The sequence below is a fragment of the Pseudophryne corroboree genome, chromosome 7, assembly GCF_028390025.1.
Source record: "Pseudophryne corroboree isolate aPseCor3 chromosome 7, aPseCor3.hap2, whole genome shotgun sequence".
NCBI classification, from domain to species: domain Eukaryota; kingdom Metazoa; phylum Chordata; class Amphibia; order Anura; family Myobatrachidae; genus Pseudophryne; species Pseudophryne corroboree.
In genome coordinates, this window is record NC_086450.1 from 384,301,269 (window position 1) to 384,322,217 (window position 20,949).

At 48.3% G+C, this 20,949-nt stretch overlaps 1 protein-coding gene across 2 annotated transcripts in view; it reads right to left on the reverse strand.

Moving 5' to 3' along the window:
• Positions 1-20,949, reverse strand: part of LOC134945364 (interleukin-4 receptor subunit alpha-like) — a 143,785-nt gene that overhangs the window by 41,348 nt on the left and 81,488 nt on the right. For both annotated transcript variants that reach the window (XM_063934582.1, XM_063934583.1), the window contains exon 2: positions 915-1,029. In XM_063934582.1, the coding sequence (XP_063790652.1) occupies positions 915-1,008 (94 nt within the window). In that variant the 5' untranslated portion in view covers positions 1,009-1,029. The remainder of the gene's footprint in view (positions 1-914; positions 1,030-20,949) is intronic.

Sequence of the window (20,949 nt, forward strand, 5' to 3'; positions counted from 1 at the left end):
CATTATACCCTCTCCCATTCTTTTTAATATTGAAATGTGGAACATTTCTATCCCCTCCAGATCCCCCATAAAGGGCCATCTTAACAGCATTGTATTATGCTCAGGCCATAGCAATAAACTGGGGCCCCTATTTACCCATTCATGGGAATAAATAAAAAATCATAACTTACCCCTGCTGTGGTCCAGCACCCCTGCTCTTTCCATACTGTGAATGGGTTTCAGCACTCTGATTGGTGGCTAGCTCTAAACATCCACCAATTAGCATGCTGACAGCCATTCCCTGTCTGACCACCGGCTGAGAGGATTACATACAATCAGAGTGGTCAGGCAGCATTCTCTGCCTGCCTCCCATAAAGCTCAGGAGGCATCAGCCTGCCCCTCAGCTCAGCCTGCCCATTATCGAAGGCCATTAGAATCGCATCGCACTGGGCAGCTGCCCAGTGAGCCCAATATGTTAAGATGGCCCTGTACCCATATGGCCACTCCAGTGGAGTACCCAGAATATACTGTATTATTTGCCATGTTCCTGAACTCCCCTCACCATGCCATGCTCCCTGGCTGTGAAAAACAAAATCAACAGTACATGCCAGGAATGTTGTAGGCATCTGGTGACAATATGATGCCCCCCCAAAAAAACTACAAGGGGGGAACGGATACATGGTGGCATGATCTCATTTTAATAGGCTGCATATCTGAGATTACTACATAAGGGCCACATAGGATTTCAGTGACTCCTATAGACATTGTGGTTCAGTGGCACTATTTGTGCATACATGGGGCAAATCATTTGTGAATTTTAGCCGTTATGTAACAAAAAGAAACACATAATTCATGCTTTCCCTTTTTAAATATTCTGTATGAAAAAAATGAGTATATAGACACGTAGCCAGTCACACAAGCAGCCGGACACTTACCATTGCTTACTACAGTCAACAATAACGTAATGAATATAATGTGGATCTGTATAATTCTATTTGAGTTCATCTGGAATGTTATCATCGTCTTCATTTCAATGGACTTTATTAAGACCTGTGGATTAAAATAAAATTTTAAATGAAGAAAATTAATTAAGAAAATTAGTACTCAAATAAAATAAAATGAGGGTCAAATCAGGATAAAATATCCATTATGCTGGTGCGTACTAGTCCTGGGGATAATGATTTTTCACTTCAATTTTGCTGTTTTGAAATGACGGTTTCTCCACTCTGACTTTTACATACCCCTCAATAAGCCATCTGCTTTAACGATCTACTACTGTAATTACAGTTCATCTATTTAACTTTGCATTAACAACCCCACCTGATTTTACAAAGGACTTGTTCACACATGGGGGTATATTAATAAAGATCGATTTTCAACAATTTTGTAAGGAGGGGGGGGGGGGGGAGTGGGAGGAGGGTTAGTCGACTGTCATTCAATTTTGCAAATTGAAGATTTACTAAAGGCAAAGGCGACTAAAAAATTGTCCAGAAAACCCCTATTTCTGACATTGGTAAAAATTCAACATTATTCCATAGAAAGCTATATATTCCCCAGATTTACTAAAGGTCGGTTTATGAAGAGACCAAAAAACAACCACAAAAATGAGGGACAACCCTACCAAAAATAAACCTACCTGTGGCAGCCATTTTTGGGAGATGTACATTATGATCTGTACAGTGCTTATTAGGGTGAAAAGTGAAGAGTTAAAACAAAAACAAAAAAACAACAACATAATTTACCCCAGATCTATGAGCCCGTTCTGGTACTGGAAAGCGGGGGAACAACTGACGTGGGGTACCCACTTTTTTCAGTAACCAGCACAAGGCTCAACCAGCTGGGGGGGGGGGGGGGGGGGGATCCGACATAGGAGGGAGACACACATCACTAGGTCCCCCTGCTCTCATCTAAGCCACCGCCAGACTGGTCAGACCGGGCCTGGGACCTCCCCACTAATGGAGTCCCTCCTCCCGAGGAACTCCCCAGGCCTGGGCTGAAAGCCCGGGGCCATTCCTGCATCCCTGGAGGCGGTGGATGCAGGGTTAGTGGTGTACCAGTAGAAGTAATATAGGTTCTTTACAGTGGAATACAAGTCCTGGAAAGCCAGCCCTGGCATGCCGGCACTTGGAGAACCACAAGTGCCAGCATGCCCTGACTGCAAAGGCCCCCTGGCACCTCTATCCCCACTGTAAAGAAAATGTAAAATAAACAGTACATATTATTACTCTTATATTTAAAAAAAAAAAAGGTTATATGGTCAGCATAACGGCATTCGGGAGCCGATACTGGAATCCCAACACTGGTCAGAAGACCGACACCAGGATCCCGACATGGATCACATTACCGGAGCTGGAATCCCGAATGCCAGCATCCCGATCATAAGTATGCCGGTGTGGGTTAGGGTTAGGCTACGACGGGAGGATTAGGCTGCGGGGAAGGGGGGGGGGGGGTAGCAGTGGGATTTAGGCTGCTCGGGGGAGGGATACATATTACACTTGCTAAGTGCAAAGCTGGGAATACACTATACAACTATTTAGCAGATTATCTGAAAGATCTGACTGGTCGGAATGGAAATCTGGTAATTGATGAGAGCAAATGAGAATCAATCATGTGCTCCTAAGCACTGATAAACAGACAAAAGCTGTTGCTCATGCAAATTAGTTAAAGCGATGATTTAAGCAATTTGTCTGAATTACAGGTTTCGTCCATCTTTCAGTGTTTAGGAGGAAATGGTTGATTGTCATGTGCTCTCATCCATTACCAGATTTTTATTCCGACCAGCCAGATCTGGCAGATAATTGTATAGTGTATGCCCAACTTTAGTAAGGATTCACATCAATGTCATTACCAGCTCCTGACCTGGGAGTGGTACTTACTATGGCTATACTTTACAGGTCTGTTACACAGATGGAAATGCTAGTTTTTGTTTTATATAACAGGCCCATCATTAGGGCCTGGATGGGGTCGTTTAGGATTTAGAAAACTTTCAGTTTTCAGAGTTTGCTTGCGGGTACCAATGTTATTTTCAGATGACATTGATTCCCAGAGCCCCATTACTTCCTATAGGAAGGAGGCAGGGCCATCTTGACGTATGGGCTCCCTGGGCAGCAGCTCAGAGCGTCATGTTTCTAGGGGCTTTCGAGCAGGGCCGGGCTGGACTGGGGGCATTTGCATCCAGTGCCAGTGCCTCTGGAGCTTCTTGGGAGGTAGGTAGAAAATGCTGCCCGGCTGCTCTGATTGTGGTGTACACAGAGTGGCCAGGCAGCATTCTCTACCCGCCTCCCAGCCTGCAGCCATACAGTGAATAGCTGTCATCATGCTGATTTATTGGTGGATAGCCCCAGCCCTCCACCAGAGTGTAGAATTCTCTTTGTGCCTCCCAGCCTGCAGCCATACAGTGTATAGCTGTCATCATGCTGATTTATTGGTGGATAGCCCCAGCCCTCCACCAGAGTGTAGAATTCTCTTTCTGCCTCCCAGCCTGCAGCCATACAGTGTATAGCTGTCATCATGCTGATTTATTGGTGGATAGCCCCAGCCCTCCACCAGAGTGTAGAATTCTCTTTCTGCCTCCCAGCCTGCAGCCATACAGTGTATAGCTGTCATCATGCTGATTTATTGGTGGATAGCCCCCAGCCCTCCACCAGAGTGTAGAATTCTCTTTCTGCCTCCCTGCCTGCAGCCATACAGTGTATAGCTGTCATCATGCTGATTTATTGGTGGATAGCCCCAGCCCTCCACCAGAGTGTAGAATTCTCTTTCTGCCTCCCAGCCTGCAGCCATACAGTGTATAGCTGTCATCATGCTGATTTATTGGTGGATAGCCCCAGCCCTCCACCAGAGTGTAGAATTCTCTTTCTGCCTCCATGCCTGCAGCCATACAGTGTATAGCTGTCATCATGCTGATTTATTGGTGGATAGCCCCAGCCCTCCACCAGAGTGTAGAATTCTCTTTCTGCCTCCCTGCCTGCAGCCATACAGTGTATAACTGTCATCATGCTGATTCATTGGTGGATAGCCCCAGCCCTCCACCAGAGTGTAGAATTCTCTTTCTGCCTCCCAGCCTGCAGCCATACAGTGTATAGCTGTCATCATGCTGATTTATTGGTGGATAGCCCCAGCCCTCCACCAGAGTGTAGAATTCTCTTTCTGCCTCCCAGCCTGTAGCCATACAGTGTATAGCTGTCATCATGCTGATTTATTGGTGGATAGCCCCAGCCCTCCACCAGAGTGTAGAATTCTCTTTCTGCCTCCCAGCCTGTAGCCATACAGTGTATAGCTGTCATCATGCTGATTTATTGGTGGATAGCCCCGGCCCTCCACCAGAGTGTAGAATTCTCTTTCTGCCTCCCAGCCTGCAGCCATACAGTGTATAGCTGTCATCATGCTGATTTATTGGTGGATAGCCCCAGCCCTCCACCAGAGTGTAGAATTCTCTTTCTGCCTCCATGCCTGCAGCCATACAGTGTATAGCTGTCATCATGCTGATTTATTGGTGGATAGCCCCAGCCCTCCACCAGAGTGTAGAATTCTCTTTCTGCCTCCCTGCCTGCAGCCATACAGTGTATAACTGTCATCATGCTGATTCATTGGTGGATAGCCCCAGCCCTCCACCAGAGTGTAGAATTCTCTTTCTGCCTCCCAGCCTGCAGCCATACAGTGTATAGCTGTCATCATGCTGATTTATTGGTGGATAGCCCCAGCCCTCCACCAGAGTGTAGAATTCTCTTTCTGCCTCCCAGCCTGTAGCCATACAGTGTATAGCTGTCATCATGCTGATTTATTGGTGGATAGCCCCAGCCCTCCACCAGAGTGTAGAATTCTCTTTCTGCCTCCCAGCCTGTAGCCATACAGTGTATAGCTGTCATCATGCTGATTTATTGGTGGATAGCCCCGGCCCTCCACCAGAGTGTAGAATTCTCTTTCTGCCTCCCAGCCTGCAGCCGTACAGTGAATAGCTGTCATCATGCTGATTGGTAGATAGCTGGAGCTATCCACTAATCATAATGCTTACAAGCATTCGCTGTAAGGGAGCATGTGGCGAGATGGCGTGGGACTGCAGGAGTTATTATTTTAATTTATTTTTGTGAATGGGTGAGTCCCCAGTGCATTGCTTTGCCCAGGGCCTACAATGCTGTTAAGACTGCCCTGGATGGAGGTTGTGTGTTGCGAAGGAAGATTTCCAGCAGACCCATCTGCCACCTCTACACTGTGAGACCTGCAGCTGTGCTCATGCATGAACTCAGGTAACGCGTGTGCATCGACCATTTCTGCAGGGTAAGTATCACAGCTACTTCTGTAACAATATTAGGGATCGCAGGGACAGTATGAATATCCCCCTATGGCAAATATTAATTATACTTTTGACTATAAATTCCATTCATCGCAGGTGATATCAGCGTGGAACTGCAAGGGAAAACAAAGTCTGCAGACAAAGGGCCAAATCTAACAGGCCGCGATTTGCGGGAGCTGGTGCGATTCCGGCGAGACAGTCTTTAGATTTAAGGCAGCATTTAATTTAAAGGAATAGTTCCAGATGGGTGTAGTTTGTTATGCCGGCTGTCACACGCCAGAGGCGGCGTTCGCCGCGCTTACCCCTGCGTGCTTGCTGGTCTGTGTTGCGGCCTCCGCCTTCGGTGGTCCACGGGCTCCGGCGTCTGGCTGGCGCGGCTCCGGGCGGTTCTCCGGGGTAGGGGCGCTGCCATGACACCCGGCATCACGTGGGCGGGGAGCAGGTGACGTCATCAGACTGTTCCGCCAATCCAGCGGAGGCGGGAGATTCAAAGTCAGACGCCGGGCAGAGCCTCGGTGCCTGAGTATCGTCTCTTTTCTGAAGTGGATGCCAGAGCTCCCGTACGCAGTGTGTCTCCCAGCAGCTATACTCCTTTGCTCCTAGCATTCAGGGTGCCTTCCTGCAGCACAGTCTCCAGTGATCCGAGCAACTAGTGTGTTCCTCTGCAGTGCAGTTGCCAGCACTTCCTGGATTCAGCAAGGCCTGCGGGCCGAACCAACCTTAGTGCTTCCAGCGTTCAGTGTCATCTACCATCGCTCACAAGTTCTTCATTCATCAGTGTCCTTAAACACCGCTCACCAATTCTTCAGTGTTATTTACCATCGCTCACAAGTTCTTCAATCATCAGTGTCTTTAAACACCGCTCACCAATTCTTCAGTGTCATTTACCATCGCTCACAAGTTCTTCATTCATCAGTGTCTTTAAATACCGCTCACCAATTCTTCAATGTCATTTACCATCGCTCACAAGTTCTTCATTCATCAGTGTCTTTAAAACATCGTTCACCAATTCTTCAGTGTCATTTACCATCGCTCACAAGTTCTTCATTCATCAGTGTCTTTAAACATCGCTCACAAATTCTTCAGTGTCCTTCATCATTGCTCATGAATTCTTCAGTAACTTTTTGACATAGCCCACAAGTTCACGTTATTTCATGTGCCGCTGTATTGCTCCCTTTCTTTAATAAAGTTCCTCAGCATTCTTTTACCAAACCTAACTATTAGAGTCTTGTATGAGGAAATCCTATATCCGACCATCCCTGCTCCGACCCACCTGTGGTTCCTATTCCCGACCATCGGAAGAACCCCCGAGTCCACAACATCCCCAACCCAGGTCAGTGACAGTATACTTAGGCCTCATGGACCCGGGGGATCGGAACCCAGGGGCAAGCGCCATCCAGGATCTGGTTTCCCGAGTTCAAAGTCAGGAGACGGCACAAAGCCAAGTGATGCAGTATCTCCAGGAGTTATCTGGTCGGCTGGATCAAATTTAGGCTTCTCTGGCTTCAGTAGTCCCAGCTCCAGCTCCAGTACCCGCGCCAGTAGTTGTCCCTGGTAATGTTCAATCCTTGCCCAGAATCAGGTCACGCCTTCAGCTCCCCACTCCCTCTCGCTATAACGGGAATCCAAAGAATTGCCATGGTTTTCTCAACCAATGCGAGGTTACATTTTGAACTTCTCTCACACAACTTCCCCACAGATCGGTCCAAGGTGGCATACATTATTTCCTTGCTTGAAGGTTCAGCATTGGATTGGGTGTCTCCGTTATGGGAGCGTTCTGACCCGTTGGTGTCCAGTTACACCAACTTTATCACGACATTCCGTAGGATCTTCGATGAGCCCGGCAGAACGACCGCTGCTTCTTCGGATTTGCTCCGAGTCCGACAAGGCTCCCGTTCAGTGGGACAGTATGCGATTCATTTCCAAACCATAGCTTCGGAACTGCGCTGGAATAATGATGCTCTCCGGGCCGCTTTCTGGAATGGGCTCTCTGACCGTCTAAAGGACGAACTGATCACTAGGGACTTGCCAGATTCCTTAGAAGAGTTGATATCACTCTGTGTAAAGGTGGATCTTCGTATGCAGGAACGAGGTGGTGAACGTAGTCGGACTGAATGATCCAGAGTCCGGTGTCTCCCGACTAAGCAAACGATCACTCCAAGTCCAGACGAACCTATGCAAATTAATCGATCTCGGCTGTCCCCAGAAGAACGACAGCGCCGTCGTGAGGGTAGACTCTGTCTCTACTGTGGAGCTGCGGATCACTTTCTCAAGTTTTGTAAGTCCCGTCCGGGAAACGGGCAGTCCTAGCTTGTTCCGGAGGAGTCGAGTTAGGGGTTACATCTAAACCTTCTCCGACAGTGGACTGTTTACTCTCCGTGTCCTTGTTTTCTGGGTCTTTAGCCAAACCTGTTAAGGCCCTGCTGGACTCCGGGTCTGCAGGGAATTTTATTTCTCTTTCTTGCGTTCAAAAACTGGATTTACAGTTACAACCCGTCGAACGACCTATTACGTTGACTGCCATCAATGGTACCCAAATTTCTAATGGTCTTATTTCAAGTCGCACAGTGCCAATCAAACTGCAGGTTGGAGTTCTACATCAAGAACATCTGGAGTTCCTAGTGATTCGGGAGATGCCACACGATCTGGTTCTTGGTCTTCCTTGGCTTAAAGTACACAACCCTCACGTCGACTGGAAGTCGTCACAAATAGTATCTTGGAGTTCATTCTGTCATTCTAATTGTCTCACTCCTGTTTATCCGCTCCGTGTATCTTCCAAGTCGGATGAGGAGCTCATTCCGGAGGCCTATCGGGAGTTCGCAGACGTGTTTTCGGAACAGGCGGCCGATCAGTTACCACCCCATAGCCCCTGGGACTGTCCCATTGAGCTCATCCCAGGGAAGATGCCACCCCGGGGGCGCATTTATCCTTTGTCATTGCCCGAGACCCAAGCCATGTCGGACTATATCAAGTCTAATCTGCAGAAAGGATTCATTCGTCCCTCTACTTCCCCGGCGGGAGCAGGCTTCTTCTTTGTGAAGAAGAAGGACGGAGGGTTGAGGCCATGCATTGACTACCGCGGCTTAAATGAGATCACCATTAAGAACGAATATCCTTTGCCGCTCATCACGGAACTATTTGATAGGGTTCGCGGGGCCCATGTCTTCACGAAGCTCGACTTAAGGGGAGCTTATAATTTGATTCGTATTCGACAGGGGGACGAATGGAAGACGGCCTTCAATACCAGGGACAGGCATTACGAATATCTGGTAATGCTGTTTGGGCTCAGTAATGCCCCTGCCGTCTTCCAAGGTTTTGTGAATGAAATCTTCCGAGATATGTTATACCTAAGTGTAGTGGTATACTTGGATGACATTCTGATATTTTCTAAGAGTCTCACGGAGCATAGAATTCAGGTCAAGGAGGTACTTCTTCATCTACGGAGGAATCATCTCTACGGTAAGATCTCCAAATGTACCTTTGAGGTTCCTTCAATTCCATTTCTTGGTTACGTCATCTCAGGTACGGAGCTTCGCATGGATCCGGAAAAACTCACTGCTATTCGGGACTGGACTCAGCCTCTTTCTTTGAAAGCGGTACAAAGGTTTCTGGGTTTTGCGAATTACTACCGGAAATTCATAAAGGGATTCTCTACCATTGTGGCACCTATTACTGCTCTAACCAAAAAGGGGTCTGACCCAAGTCACTGGTCTTCTGAAGCTGTAGCAGCGTTCGCTCAGTTGAAAGCAGCCTTTATGTCCGCTCCAATACTCCAGCAACCAAATTTTTCAAAACCATTCTTCTTGGAGGTCGATGCTTCCTCGGTCGGCATCGGTGCCGTGCTCTCACAGTACTCCTCTGACGGGAAGTTGCATCCATGTGGTTTCCATTCTCGCAAGTTCTCTCCTGCTGAACGAAACTACACCATCGGAGATCAGGAACTCTTGGCAATAAAATCTGCCCTGGAAGAATGGAGATATCTATTGGAAGGTGCTAAACACCTAATTACGATTTATACCGATCACAAGAACTTGCTGTATCTCAAGACCAGTGCTTGAATCCCCGTCAAGCTAGATGGGCGCTCTTCTTCACTCGATTCTCTTTTGTCATTAAGTACCGGTCCGGGATGCTTAACACCAAAGTTGATGCTTTATCTCGCTCCTTGACGGCTTCAGATGAGGAGAACCCCGTTGGAAAAGCTTTGATTCTCAGTCCAGTTTCTATTTCAGCAGCTCCCACCACTCTGGGTCCTCCTCCTGGGAGAATGTCTGTGCCAGCTAAATTCCGACCAAGGTTGTTGCAGTGGGCTCATGTTTCCAAGTTTTCCGGTCACCCTGATGTTCAAAAGATGTGGGAGTTTCTACGAAGATCTTACTAGTGGGACACTATGAAGAAGGATATTCAAAGTTATGTTAACTCATGTCCTCAGTGTGCTCAGCACAAAATTCTTCATTTGCCTCCTGCGGCGTTGTTGCATCCACTGTCCATTCCTAAGAGGCCTTGGACCCATATCTCTATGGACTTTGTCACTGAATTGCCCCTCTCCAAGGGTCACAATACCATCTGGGTAATTATTGACCGTTTCTCTAAGATGGCACATTTTGTACCTTTGACCGGGTTACCATCAGCTCCCAAGTTGGCTTTGTTATTTATCCGGGAACATTTCCGCCTGCACGGGTTACCTCAGGAAATCGTCTCTGATCGGGGGGTACAGTTCACTGCAAGATTCTGGAGAGCCCTCTGTACAGTCTTACAAATAAAACTCAAGTTTTCATCCGCTTACCATCCACAAACCAATGGGCAAACTGAACGCGTCAATCAAGATTTAGAGACTTTTCTCCATGTTTACCTCTCTCCCTCGCAAGATGATTGGGTGGAACTGTTGCCATGGGCCGAGTTTGCCCATAATCATCTGTACCACTCTTCGACCGGTGAGTCCCCATTTTTCATTAATTATGGTTTTTATCCCCAAGTTCCAGAATTACCCATTTGTCCTCCGGAGGATGTTCCTGCTGCAGCCTCTACTCTCCGGCACTTCAGTCAAATTTGGAGTCGAGTCCATGCTAACCTCAAGAGAGTCTCCAGCCGTTATAAGTTCTTTGCGGATAGGAAGCGACGAGCAGCTCCCCAATATAAGGTTGGTGACAGGGTATGGCTCTCTACCCGCAATCTTCGCAATCTTATGAAGTTCGCTCCGAGGTTTATTGGTCCTTATCCCGTGTTACAAGTCCTGAACCCGGTTGTCTACAAATTGGGATTGCCTTCCCACCTCCGGATACCAAATTCCTTCCATGTGTCTCTCCTTCGGCCCCTTATTTTAAACCGGTTCCATTCAAAATCCCCGAGGCCAACCTCTGCAGAGACTGAAGCTGGAACGGACTTTGAAATCAAAGCTATTCTTGACTCTCATTATCTTCACAAGAATCTACAGTATTTGGTGGAGTGGAAAGGTTTTGGCCCCGAGGAGAGGAGCTGGGTCAAGGCTACGGAAGTTATGGCTCCCTGACTGGTGCGGATCTTCCATTCCAGACATCCAACAAAACCTGGGAAGTGTCCGGGGACCACTCCTGGAGGAGGGGGTACTGTCACACGCCAGAGGCGGCGTTCGCCGCGCTTACCCCTGCGTGCTTGCTGGTCTGTGTTGCGGCCTCCGCTTTCGGTGGTCCACGGGCTCCGGCGTCTGGCTGGCGCTGCTCCCGGCGGTTCTCCGGGGTAGGGGCGCTGCCATGACACCCGGCATCACGTGTGCGGGGAGCAGGTGACGTCATCAGACTGTTTCGCCAATCCAGCGGAGGCGGGAGATTTAAAGTCAGACGCGGGCAGAGCCTCGGTGCCTGAGTATCGTCTCTTTTCTGAAGTGGATGCCAGAGCTCCCGTACGCAGTGTATATCCCAGCAGCTATACTCCTTTGCTCCTAGCATTCAGGGTGCCTTCCTGCAGCACAGTCTCCAGTGATCCAAGCAACTAGTGTGTTCCTCTGCAGTGCAGTTGCCAGCACTTCCTGGATTCAGCAAGGCCTGCGGGCCGAACCAACCTTAGTGCTTCCAGCGTTCAGTGTCATCTACCATCGCTCACAAGTTCTTCCTTCATCAGTGTCCTTAAACACCGCTCACCAATTCTTCAGTGTTATTTACCATCGCTCACAAGTTCTTAATTCATCAGTGTCCTTAAACACCGCTCACCAATTCTTCAGTGTTATTTACCATCGCTCACAAGTTCTTCAATCATCAGTGTCTTTAAACACCGCTCACCAATTCTTCAGTGTCATTTACCATCGCTCACAAGTTCTTCATTCATCAGTGTCTTTAAATACCGCTCACCAATTCTTCAATGTCATTTACCATCGCTCACAAGTTCTTCATTCATCAGTGTCTTTAAAACATCGTTCACCAATTCTTCAGTGTCCTTCATCATTGCTCATGAATTCTTCAGTAACTTTTTGACATTGCCCACAAGTTCACGTTATTTCATGTGCCGCTGTATTGCTCCCTTTCTTTAATAAAGTTCCTCAGCATTCTTTTACCAAACCTAACTATTAGAGTCTTGTATGAGGAAATCCTATATCCGACCATCCCTGCTCCGACCCACCTGTGGTTCCTATTCCCGACCATCAGAAAGAACCCCCGAGTCCACAACATCCCCAACCCAGGTCAGTGACACCGGCGCTTGGGATTACGGCACCCAGCAAACCAGCGCCGGGATCCAGACCACCAGCATGCAGGCAGCGGGGTTAGCGCAAAAGAGCCCCTTGCGGGCACAGTGGTGCGCTACGCTGCGCGCTATGCTACGCGTGCCATGCTATTTATTCTTCCTCTAGGGGTGTCGTGGACACCCCAAGAGGGAAAATAGTTGTCTGTATGCCGGCTGTCAGGATTCTTGCGTCGGTATGGTGAGCGTCGGGATCCCAACAGCCGGCATACCAAATGCATCCCGTTCCAGACACTGGTAGATCCAATGCCACGGTGCTTAGAATCCAAGCTGCCCAGGCAGTATGTGTTACTCCAACAGCCTAAGTAACTTTACATTGTTCATCTACTATCTATATAGTATTGTTATCGTTTTACTATACAGTTAAATGGGCAGGATTTATTATGTTGGAATTCTAAGAAAAAAGCTATATGCATAAATCAATATTCCAATCTCTTGCAGGTACATTGTTCCCAATCACTTATCTATTGGTTGCATTTATGGGCCTGATTCAAACTTGTACATAAACTCCATGGTTTACGCACAGCTCCGATGTCTCAGTCTGCGCTCTCACTCACAGTGTCATTTGGGACGCAGAGTGGGGACAGCGACGGGAACATTTTACAAAACAAGGGCGTGTTGCCCCCATTTTGTACGTGTGCCGAGGATAGGGTCTGCTTCTTCTAACCCTACAAGCTTGGAATACATGGATAGCCTGAGTATACGTGCCGACATTGTAATCCTCTTCTCTGGGAGATGCAGCAAGGGACTTGGGGGGCATGGCCTGGTGTATGCGTCATTAGGCCCATCCCCATGATGGTAAATTCCTCAGGATGGGTTGGGGCTAAAATGGCAGGGATTCATGTCATTTTAAGTAACTCTGCCCCCTCCATTTTGACCCGCGATTCCCTGTATGATCTGCCTATCCAGCCTGCTTCCCTAGGAAGTGGGCGGGATGTGGAAGGACTACCCACTCTTCCAGGGATGCGGGGGACTACCCAAAAAAAATAAGAATTTACTTACCGATAATTCTATTTCTCGTAGTCCGTAGTGGATGCTGGGGACTCCGTCAGGACCATGGGGAATAGCGGCTCCGCAGGAGACAGGGCACAAAAAATAAAGCTTTAGGATTAGGTGGTGTGTACTGGCTCCTCCCCCCATGACCCTCCTCCAAGCCTCAGTTAGGATACTGTGCCCGGACGAGCGTACACAATAAGGAAGGATATTGAATCCCGGGTAAGACTCATACCAGCCACACTAATCACACCGTATAACTTGTGATCTGAACCCAGTTAACAGTATGACAAACGTAGGAGCCTCTGAACAGACGGCTCACAACAATAACAACCCGAATTTGTTTGTAACAATAACTATGTACAAGTATTGCAGACAATCCGCACTTGGGATGGGCGCCCAGCATCCACTACGGACTACGAGAAATAGAATTATCGGTAAGTAAATTCTTATTTTCTCTAACGTCCTAAGTAGATGCTGGGGACTCCGTCAGGACCATGGGGATTATACCAAAGCTCCCAAACGGGCGGGAGAGTGCGGATGACTCTGCAGCACCGAATGAGAGAACTCAAGGTCCTCCTCAGCCAGGGTATCAAATTTGTAGAATTTTGCAAACGTGTTTGCCCCTGACCAAGTAGCAGCTCGGCAGAGTTGTAATGCCGAGACCCCCCGGGCAGCCGCCCAGGATGAGCCCACTTTCCTTGTGGAATGGGCCTTGATAGATTTAGGTTGTGGCAAGCCTGCCACAGAATGTGCAAGTTGAATTGTGCTACAAATCCAACGAGCAATCGTCTGCTTAGAAGCAGGAGCACCCATCTTGTTGGGTGCATACAATATAAACAGTGAGTCAGACTTTCTGACTCCCGCCGTTCTTGAAATATATATTTTCAATGCCCGGACCACGTTCAACAACTTGGAATCCTCCAAATCGTTAGTAGCCGCAGGCACCACAATAGGCTGGTTCAGGTGAAACGCTGACACCACCTTAGGCAGAAAATGAGGACGCGTCCGCAGTTCTGCCCTGTCCGTATGGAAAATCAGATATGGGCTCTTATATGATAAAGCCGCCAATTCTGATACTCTCCTGGCTGAAGCCAGGGCCAGTAGCATGGTTACTTTCCATGTAAGATACTTCAACTCCACCGATTTGAGCGGCTCAAACCAATGGGATTTGAGAAAATCCAAGACTACATTAAGATCCCACGGTGCCACTGGGGGCACAACCGGGGGCTGTATATGTAGTACTCCTTTTACAAAAGTCTGGACTTCAGGAACTGAAGCCAATTCTTTCTGGAAAAAAATCGACAGGGCCGAAATTTGAACCTTAATGGACCCCAATTTGAGGCCCATAGACAATCCTGTTTGCAGGAAATGTAGGAATCGACCCAGTTGAAATTCCTCCGAGGGGGGCCTTCCTGGCCTCACACCACGCAACATATTTTCTCCAAATGCGGTGATAATGTTGTGCAGTCACCTCCTTCCTGGCTTTTACCAGTGTAGGAATGACCTCTTCCGGAATGCCTTTTTTCCCTTAGAATTCGGCGTTCAACCGCCATGCCGTCAAACGCAGCCGCGGTAAGTCTTGGAATAGACACGGTCCCTGCTGAAGCAGGTCCCGTCTTAGAGGTAGAGGCCACGGATCCTCCGTGAGCATCTCTTGAAGTTCCGGGTACCAAGTTCTTCTTGGCCAATCCGGAGCCACTAGTATCGTTCTTACTCCCTTTTGCCGTATAATTCTCAGTACTTTTGGTATGAGAGGCAGAGGAGGGAACACATACACTGACTGGAACACCCACGGTGTTACCAGAGCGTCCACAGCTATTGCCTGAGGGTCTCTTGACCTGGCGCAATACCTGTCCAGTTTTTTGTTGAGGCGGGACGCCATCATATCCACCATTGGTTTTTCCCAACGGTTCACAATCATGTGGAAGACTTCTGGATGAAGTCCCCACTCTCCCGGGTGTAGATCGTGTCTGCTGAGGAAGTCTGCTTCCCAGTTGTCCACTCCCGGAATGAATACTGCTGACAGTGCTATCACATGATCTTCCGCCCAGCGAAGAATCCTTGCAGCTTCTGCCATTGCTGTCCTGCTTCTTGTGCCGCCCTGTCTGTTTACGTGGGCGACTGCCGTGATGTTGTCCGACTGGATCAACACCGGCTGACCCTGAAGCAGGGGTTTTGCCAGACTTAGAGCATTGTAAATCGCTCTTAGCTCCAGTATATTTATGTGAAGAGACATCTCCAGGCTTGACCATACTCCCTGGAAGTTTCTTCCCTGTGTGACCGCTCCCCAGCCTCTCAGACTGGCATCCGTGGTCACCAGGACCCAGTCCTGTATGCCGAATCTGCGGCCCTCTAACAGATGAGCACTCTGCAACCACCACAGAAGAGACACCCTTGTCCGTGGCGATAAGGTTATCCGCTGATGCATCTGCAGATGTGATCCGGACCATTTGTCCAGCAGATCCCACTGAAAAGTTCGTTTCATCACCGTCGACACTAGATTCAGTGTCTGTGTCTGGGTCTGTGTCGACAGACTGAGGTAAAGGGCGCTTTACAGCCCCTGACGGTGTCTGAGACGCCTGGGCAGGTACTAACTGGTTTGCCGGCCGTCTCATGTCGTCAACTGATTTTTGTAATGTGCTGACATTATCACGTAATTCCATAAACAAAGCCATCCATTCCGGTGTCGACTCCCTGGGGGGTGACATCACCATTATCGGCAATTGCTCTGCCTCCACACCAACATCGTCCTCATACATGTCGACACACACGTACCGACACACAGCAGACACACAGGGAATGCCCTTATCGAAGACAGGACCCCACTAGCCCTTTGGGGAGACAGAGGGAGAGTTTGCCAGCACACACCCAAGCGCTATAATATATATGGGAACAACCTTATATAAGTGTTGTTCCTTATAGCAGCTTAAATATATCAAAATATCGCCAAAAAATGCCCCCCCTCTCTGTTTTACCCTGTTTCTGTAGTGCAGTGCAGGGGAGAGTCCTGGGAGCCTTCCTCACAGCGGAGCTGAGCAGGAAAATGGCGCTGTGTGCTGAGGAGAATAAGCCCCGCCCCCTATTTCGGCGGGCTTTTCTCCCGGAGTTTTAGATATCTGGCATGGGTTAAATACATACATATAGCCTCAATGGCTATATGTGATGTATTCTTTTGCCATAAAGGTATTAAATATTGCTGCCCAGGGCGCCCCCAGCAGCGCCCTGCACCCTCCGTGACCGCTTGGTGTGAAGTGTGTGACAACAATGGCGCACAGCTGCAGTGCTGTGCGCTACCTTCATGAAGACTGAAGAGCCTTCTGCCGCCTGTTTCCGGACCTTCAATCTTCAGCATCTGTAAGGGGGGTCGGCGGCGCGGCTCCGGGACGAACCCCAGGGTGAGACCTGTGTTCCGACTCCCTCTGGAGCTAATGGTGTCCAGTAGCCTAAGAATCCAATCCATCCTGCACGCAAGTGAGTTGAAATTCTCTCCCCTAAGTCCCTCGATGCAGTGAGCCTGTTGCCAGCAGGACTCACTGAAAATAAAAAACCTAAAAACTTTTTCTAAGCAGCTCTTTAGGAGAGCCACCTAGATTGCACCCTGCTCGGACGGGCACAAAAACCTAACTGAGGCTTGGAGGAGGGTCATGGGGGGAGGAGCCAGTACACACCACCTAATCCTAAAGCTTTATTTTTTGTGCCCTGTCTCCTGCGGAGCCGCTATTCCCCATGGTCCTGACGGAGTCCCCAGCATCCACTTAGGACGTTAGAGAAATCGGGAGTATCCCGCAACTTCCGGGAGACAGGTAAGTATGATTCTGAGTAACCTGAAGGTTGCTCAGATGGCAGATGTTCATGCAAGTGTTCCGATGGGTGTAGCAGCGGATCACGGCAGCTGGCAAGAGGCCTCTAATTACACAACAGTCTCCGTATGTCATACTATCTGCTGCCAGACTGTACACTTAGAACATGAAACTAAGACGTGATTAAATGAATTAATATACAGAACGTACTGTATGGTTGGAGGTACTATAACAAACATGTTTCTTTCCTGAATTCAGTTTCAGTTTAGATTGTTTTCTGAAACTCTGGATCTCAGAGAGATAAAATAAGCAGATTTATTTTTTGAGGTTCTGCACAATACGCATACATGGCTAAAGTAAGACAAAACTGGGTAAAAATGCCAGAATCTGGGTGATGTCAGCTGTCAGATATCTGGCAGAGCATAAAAAGTAAGATTTGTATCTGTAGAGCAGCAGGCACCAAGCCCAGCTTTCCATATTCTGCCACCCAGGAAAAAATGATTATGCTGCCCCTCATTCCACCTCTTCCACTGACTTACAGCCCTCTATGGTCCTAAGACTCTGCATCTTATATGTATAAAATAAGTGCATGGAAATAATTCACCCCCAACTAAGTCCATGTGAAATCTGCAGTGTTGGATCTTTCTTACATCCCTCTGCAACCTACGTTTGAGATATTTATGCGAAAATAAATGTTTCTACATAAATTTCAGAAAATAATTTGAACAAACACAATTCTAAAAATAAATAATAGGAATATAAACCTAAAATGTTTTGGAGTAAAAAGTAGTAGGCAACCATTATAGACTGGGAATGGTGCACAGCTGGCTTCCGTATATTTTGTCGACATGCACCATGATCAACATGGTGCTCATGCTCACAAGTTTTTTACATCTAAAGCTTAACCTATTGTTTACATTTTTACTATGTCAACATGTAATAGCTCGACATTTTACTCTATGTCATCATTTTACAGATGTCGACATTTCAATCTGTTGACAGCATGACATTTGACATTCTGGTGTAGCTATTATAAATGTCGACAATCTGCATATCCATAGAGACCTCCCAATATTCCGTCCCAGCAGAACATCTTTACATTTTCTATTTTTATTCTTGCCAAGTTCCTCATTTTGCAAATTATCTAATAGATCATACATCATACTTCTTCATTTTGTGCAGAGAATTCTCCACCTTCCTTTGTATTCACTTATCTGCTCTTTATTATATTAAGCCTTCTGTAACACCTTTTACCAAGGAAGGTTAAGGTTTTATTTTATTAGCAAATTATCAATTTATAGTAAAAACGTGCCAATACCTGCTGTTTGCCATAGGTTTCACCAGTGTTTTCTTATTTAAAACTGAAAATATAGACATACACTTAAAGCATAAAAAATGAATAAGCATAGAGATGGCTGGCAGGGGCGGGGTCGAACGCAACAAGTCCCTTGCGGTCAGTGGTGTCGAGAGAGGGGGGGGGGAGGGAACAAATTACCCAGGCCCAGGCACGGGCGGATTGGGACCGAAAACCAGCCCGGGAAATTTATAGAAACAGCCCTAATAGGGGTGGTGTCTGTTGAGGGGATAGAGTCTGTCAAGTGGGCGGAATTACTGCTCAAAAGGCCTGACAAAGAGCAGGGACAGAAAGTGCGCGCCGCAGGCGCGTTGCAAAAAAATAAAATAAAAATAATAAAAATAAAAATGTTATGGGCGTGGCGTGGCCACATAATCGTGCCAATTCATGATTTCACTGAACTCAAATCTCACTTGAAAATCCTGAGGCTTCAACCAAATCCAGAATCTAATCCTCCATTCATCCAGGGCCGGATAAAGGGCCACATGGGCCTGGAGCTGAAGATATTCAAGGGCCTACTGTGAGAATCGGGAAGATGTGACAATCCTGTGTGGGTGTGGCCACAGCCATATGGGCGTGTACTCCCCTACAATATAAGCCACTTTGTCTCCCTACTTATGTAAAAAGATTCAAATTGCATAATTGTGTGGGAAAAATAAAAATTAAATAGATATGATTTATGGGCAACTATGTGGCCAACTGATTGCTGGTGATCATCATACTGCCATGATGAGGGGCCTATTTTTATGTGGAGGCCTGGAGCTGTAGCTCCATCCGCCCCATTGTTAATCTGGCCCTGCATTCATGCCTAATGATCCCCCTGCCTCTGCTCCTACAGCACGACATGCCACTGATGCTTTATCACATTGCCCTGCTCGTATCATCACCATCATCATCAGCATCACATCCCTGTTATCATGTATGTAGCCTGTCAGCCTGCGTGTGTCACTATCATGCTGGAGTCTCCTGCAGCAGTGTGCCCATATCATACACATGAGCATGGCAGCACTAGCATCACCCGACGGGCAGCACCGATGCCCAATGCTGCTGCCTTTACCAATGTCACCAACCATGAAACGTTTGTCACCACACAGCACATAGTGGCACCATCCTGTATACAGTATAGTTAGTTATATAATATGAAGTACTGTACCACTGTCTGTGACTGAAAATTGTACTGTGAATGGAGCTGGATACACTCACTTCATTCCTGACCTTTATAAAGTGCTTGAATCACTGTTGCTGGCTCCAGTGTGTTGGTTTGACGCAGAAGTATTGCTGTAGCAGCAGGGTGCCTGACATATTATCATGTACATTTGCTACAACATGATGTGGAGAGGACAGTAACCATGCCATGCTCAGACAAGCCACAGAGCAATCTGAAGATGGGTTATAGGTGGTCGGGAAGTGGGGGGGTTAAGCAGCCAGTAGTCAGGAATGACTGGGGGATGAGGAGGAGAGAGGGAGGCAGGGAGGGGCAGAGTGAGCAGGGAGAGGGGAGGCAGCATGCATAGAGTGTGAGCCTGGGACTAGACGAGTGAGGGATGGACCTGTCCTGCAGTCTGGGACACATACTGTAGGAGGTGACAGCCAGACAGGAGACTCACTGTAACTACAGAGAGGTGTGACACCACACAGGAGGAATAGCAGGATTACACCACAGCGCCCGCACTACTGCCATTCTCGCCCCACTGCCATCTGCTGCTCTTTACCTACATTCAGCTGCTGGGTCCAGAGCCGAATCGTCCCTGGGGTCTCGTAGCCTCCGAACGGACCGATTCCAATGCTGGAAGGCGGGCTCCGCTAGCACCACGGCTGCCCCGGGTTCGCTGTTATAGTACTGTCAGAACCGCCCAGGTCGGCCCCGCCCCCCTCCTCTGGGAGCACAGAAAGCTGCCGGTGAAGGGCGGAGCTCCGAAAGGGCATCACTAATCAAATGGGAGGGATTTAGCAGCTAACTCTCCCACCCGCCGCCCTCTCTCCTGAGCAGCAGCAGACAGTCATCCACCCATCCGCGGCCCTTGGTGTGCGGGTAGCGCCGGGCCTGGCTGCCGCGAGCAGAGCTAAGCTCAGATCACGGCAGACGGCCAGCATTGGGGATGACGGCAGCCATGGAGGGGACGTACGAACCAGCCAAACGGAATCTGGTCCGGCGTGCCAATGCGCCGCTGGGCCCAGGTCTGATGGAGGGGCCCAGTGAGGGTCCAGCAGGGGCCCAGGCCCGCTCCCCATTACCTGGCAGCAGCAGCTGCAGTTCTTCTCCTCAGCCCAGTACACTCTGCTGTGTACTGGGCTGCACTGTGGCCATGGAGGCACTTAAAATACAATTTTTTTCAGTATTTTTTCTAAGGGTACATGACCACACCTCCTTTGATTAGGCCACACACCTTTAAAAGTACCTGGCCCAGCCCGGCTCTCGATTGCTCTGCTTGCGGTCGCCCAGGTTCTATTCCCACTTTATGGGTGTCGTGGACACCCACGAGTGGGAATAGTCCCTACTAGCCGGCATGTCGACTGTCTGGATTCTAAGGGGGTGGGATGTAGGGGGAGGGATTGTGACCGGCGGCCTCCTGACCACCAGTCACATAACTACATCCCATCTGGACATATCTGCTAAAGCATTGTAGAATTATTATGTATGTAATAACCTGAAACGCATAAAGTCCACAGATAATAGCTCAATGGCGGTAAGGTCGGCAGACACAAAATGTCGACAGGGTGAAAAGGTCAACATGGTAATAGTCGACAGAGAAATGATCAACCCACTTTTTGGGGGGGTTTACGCCACATCTTGTATAGTCCATGTTTTGTGACCATCA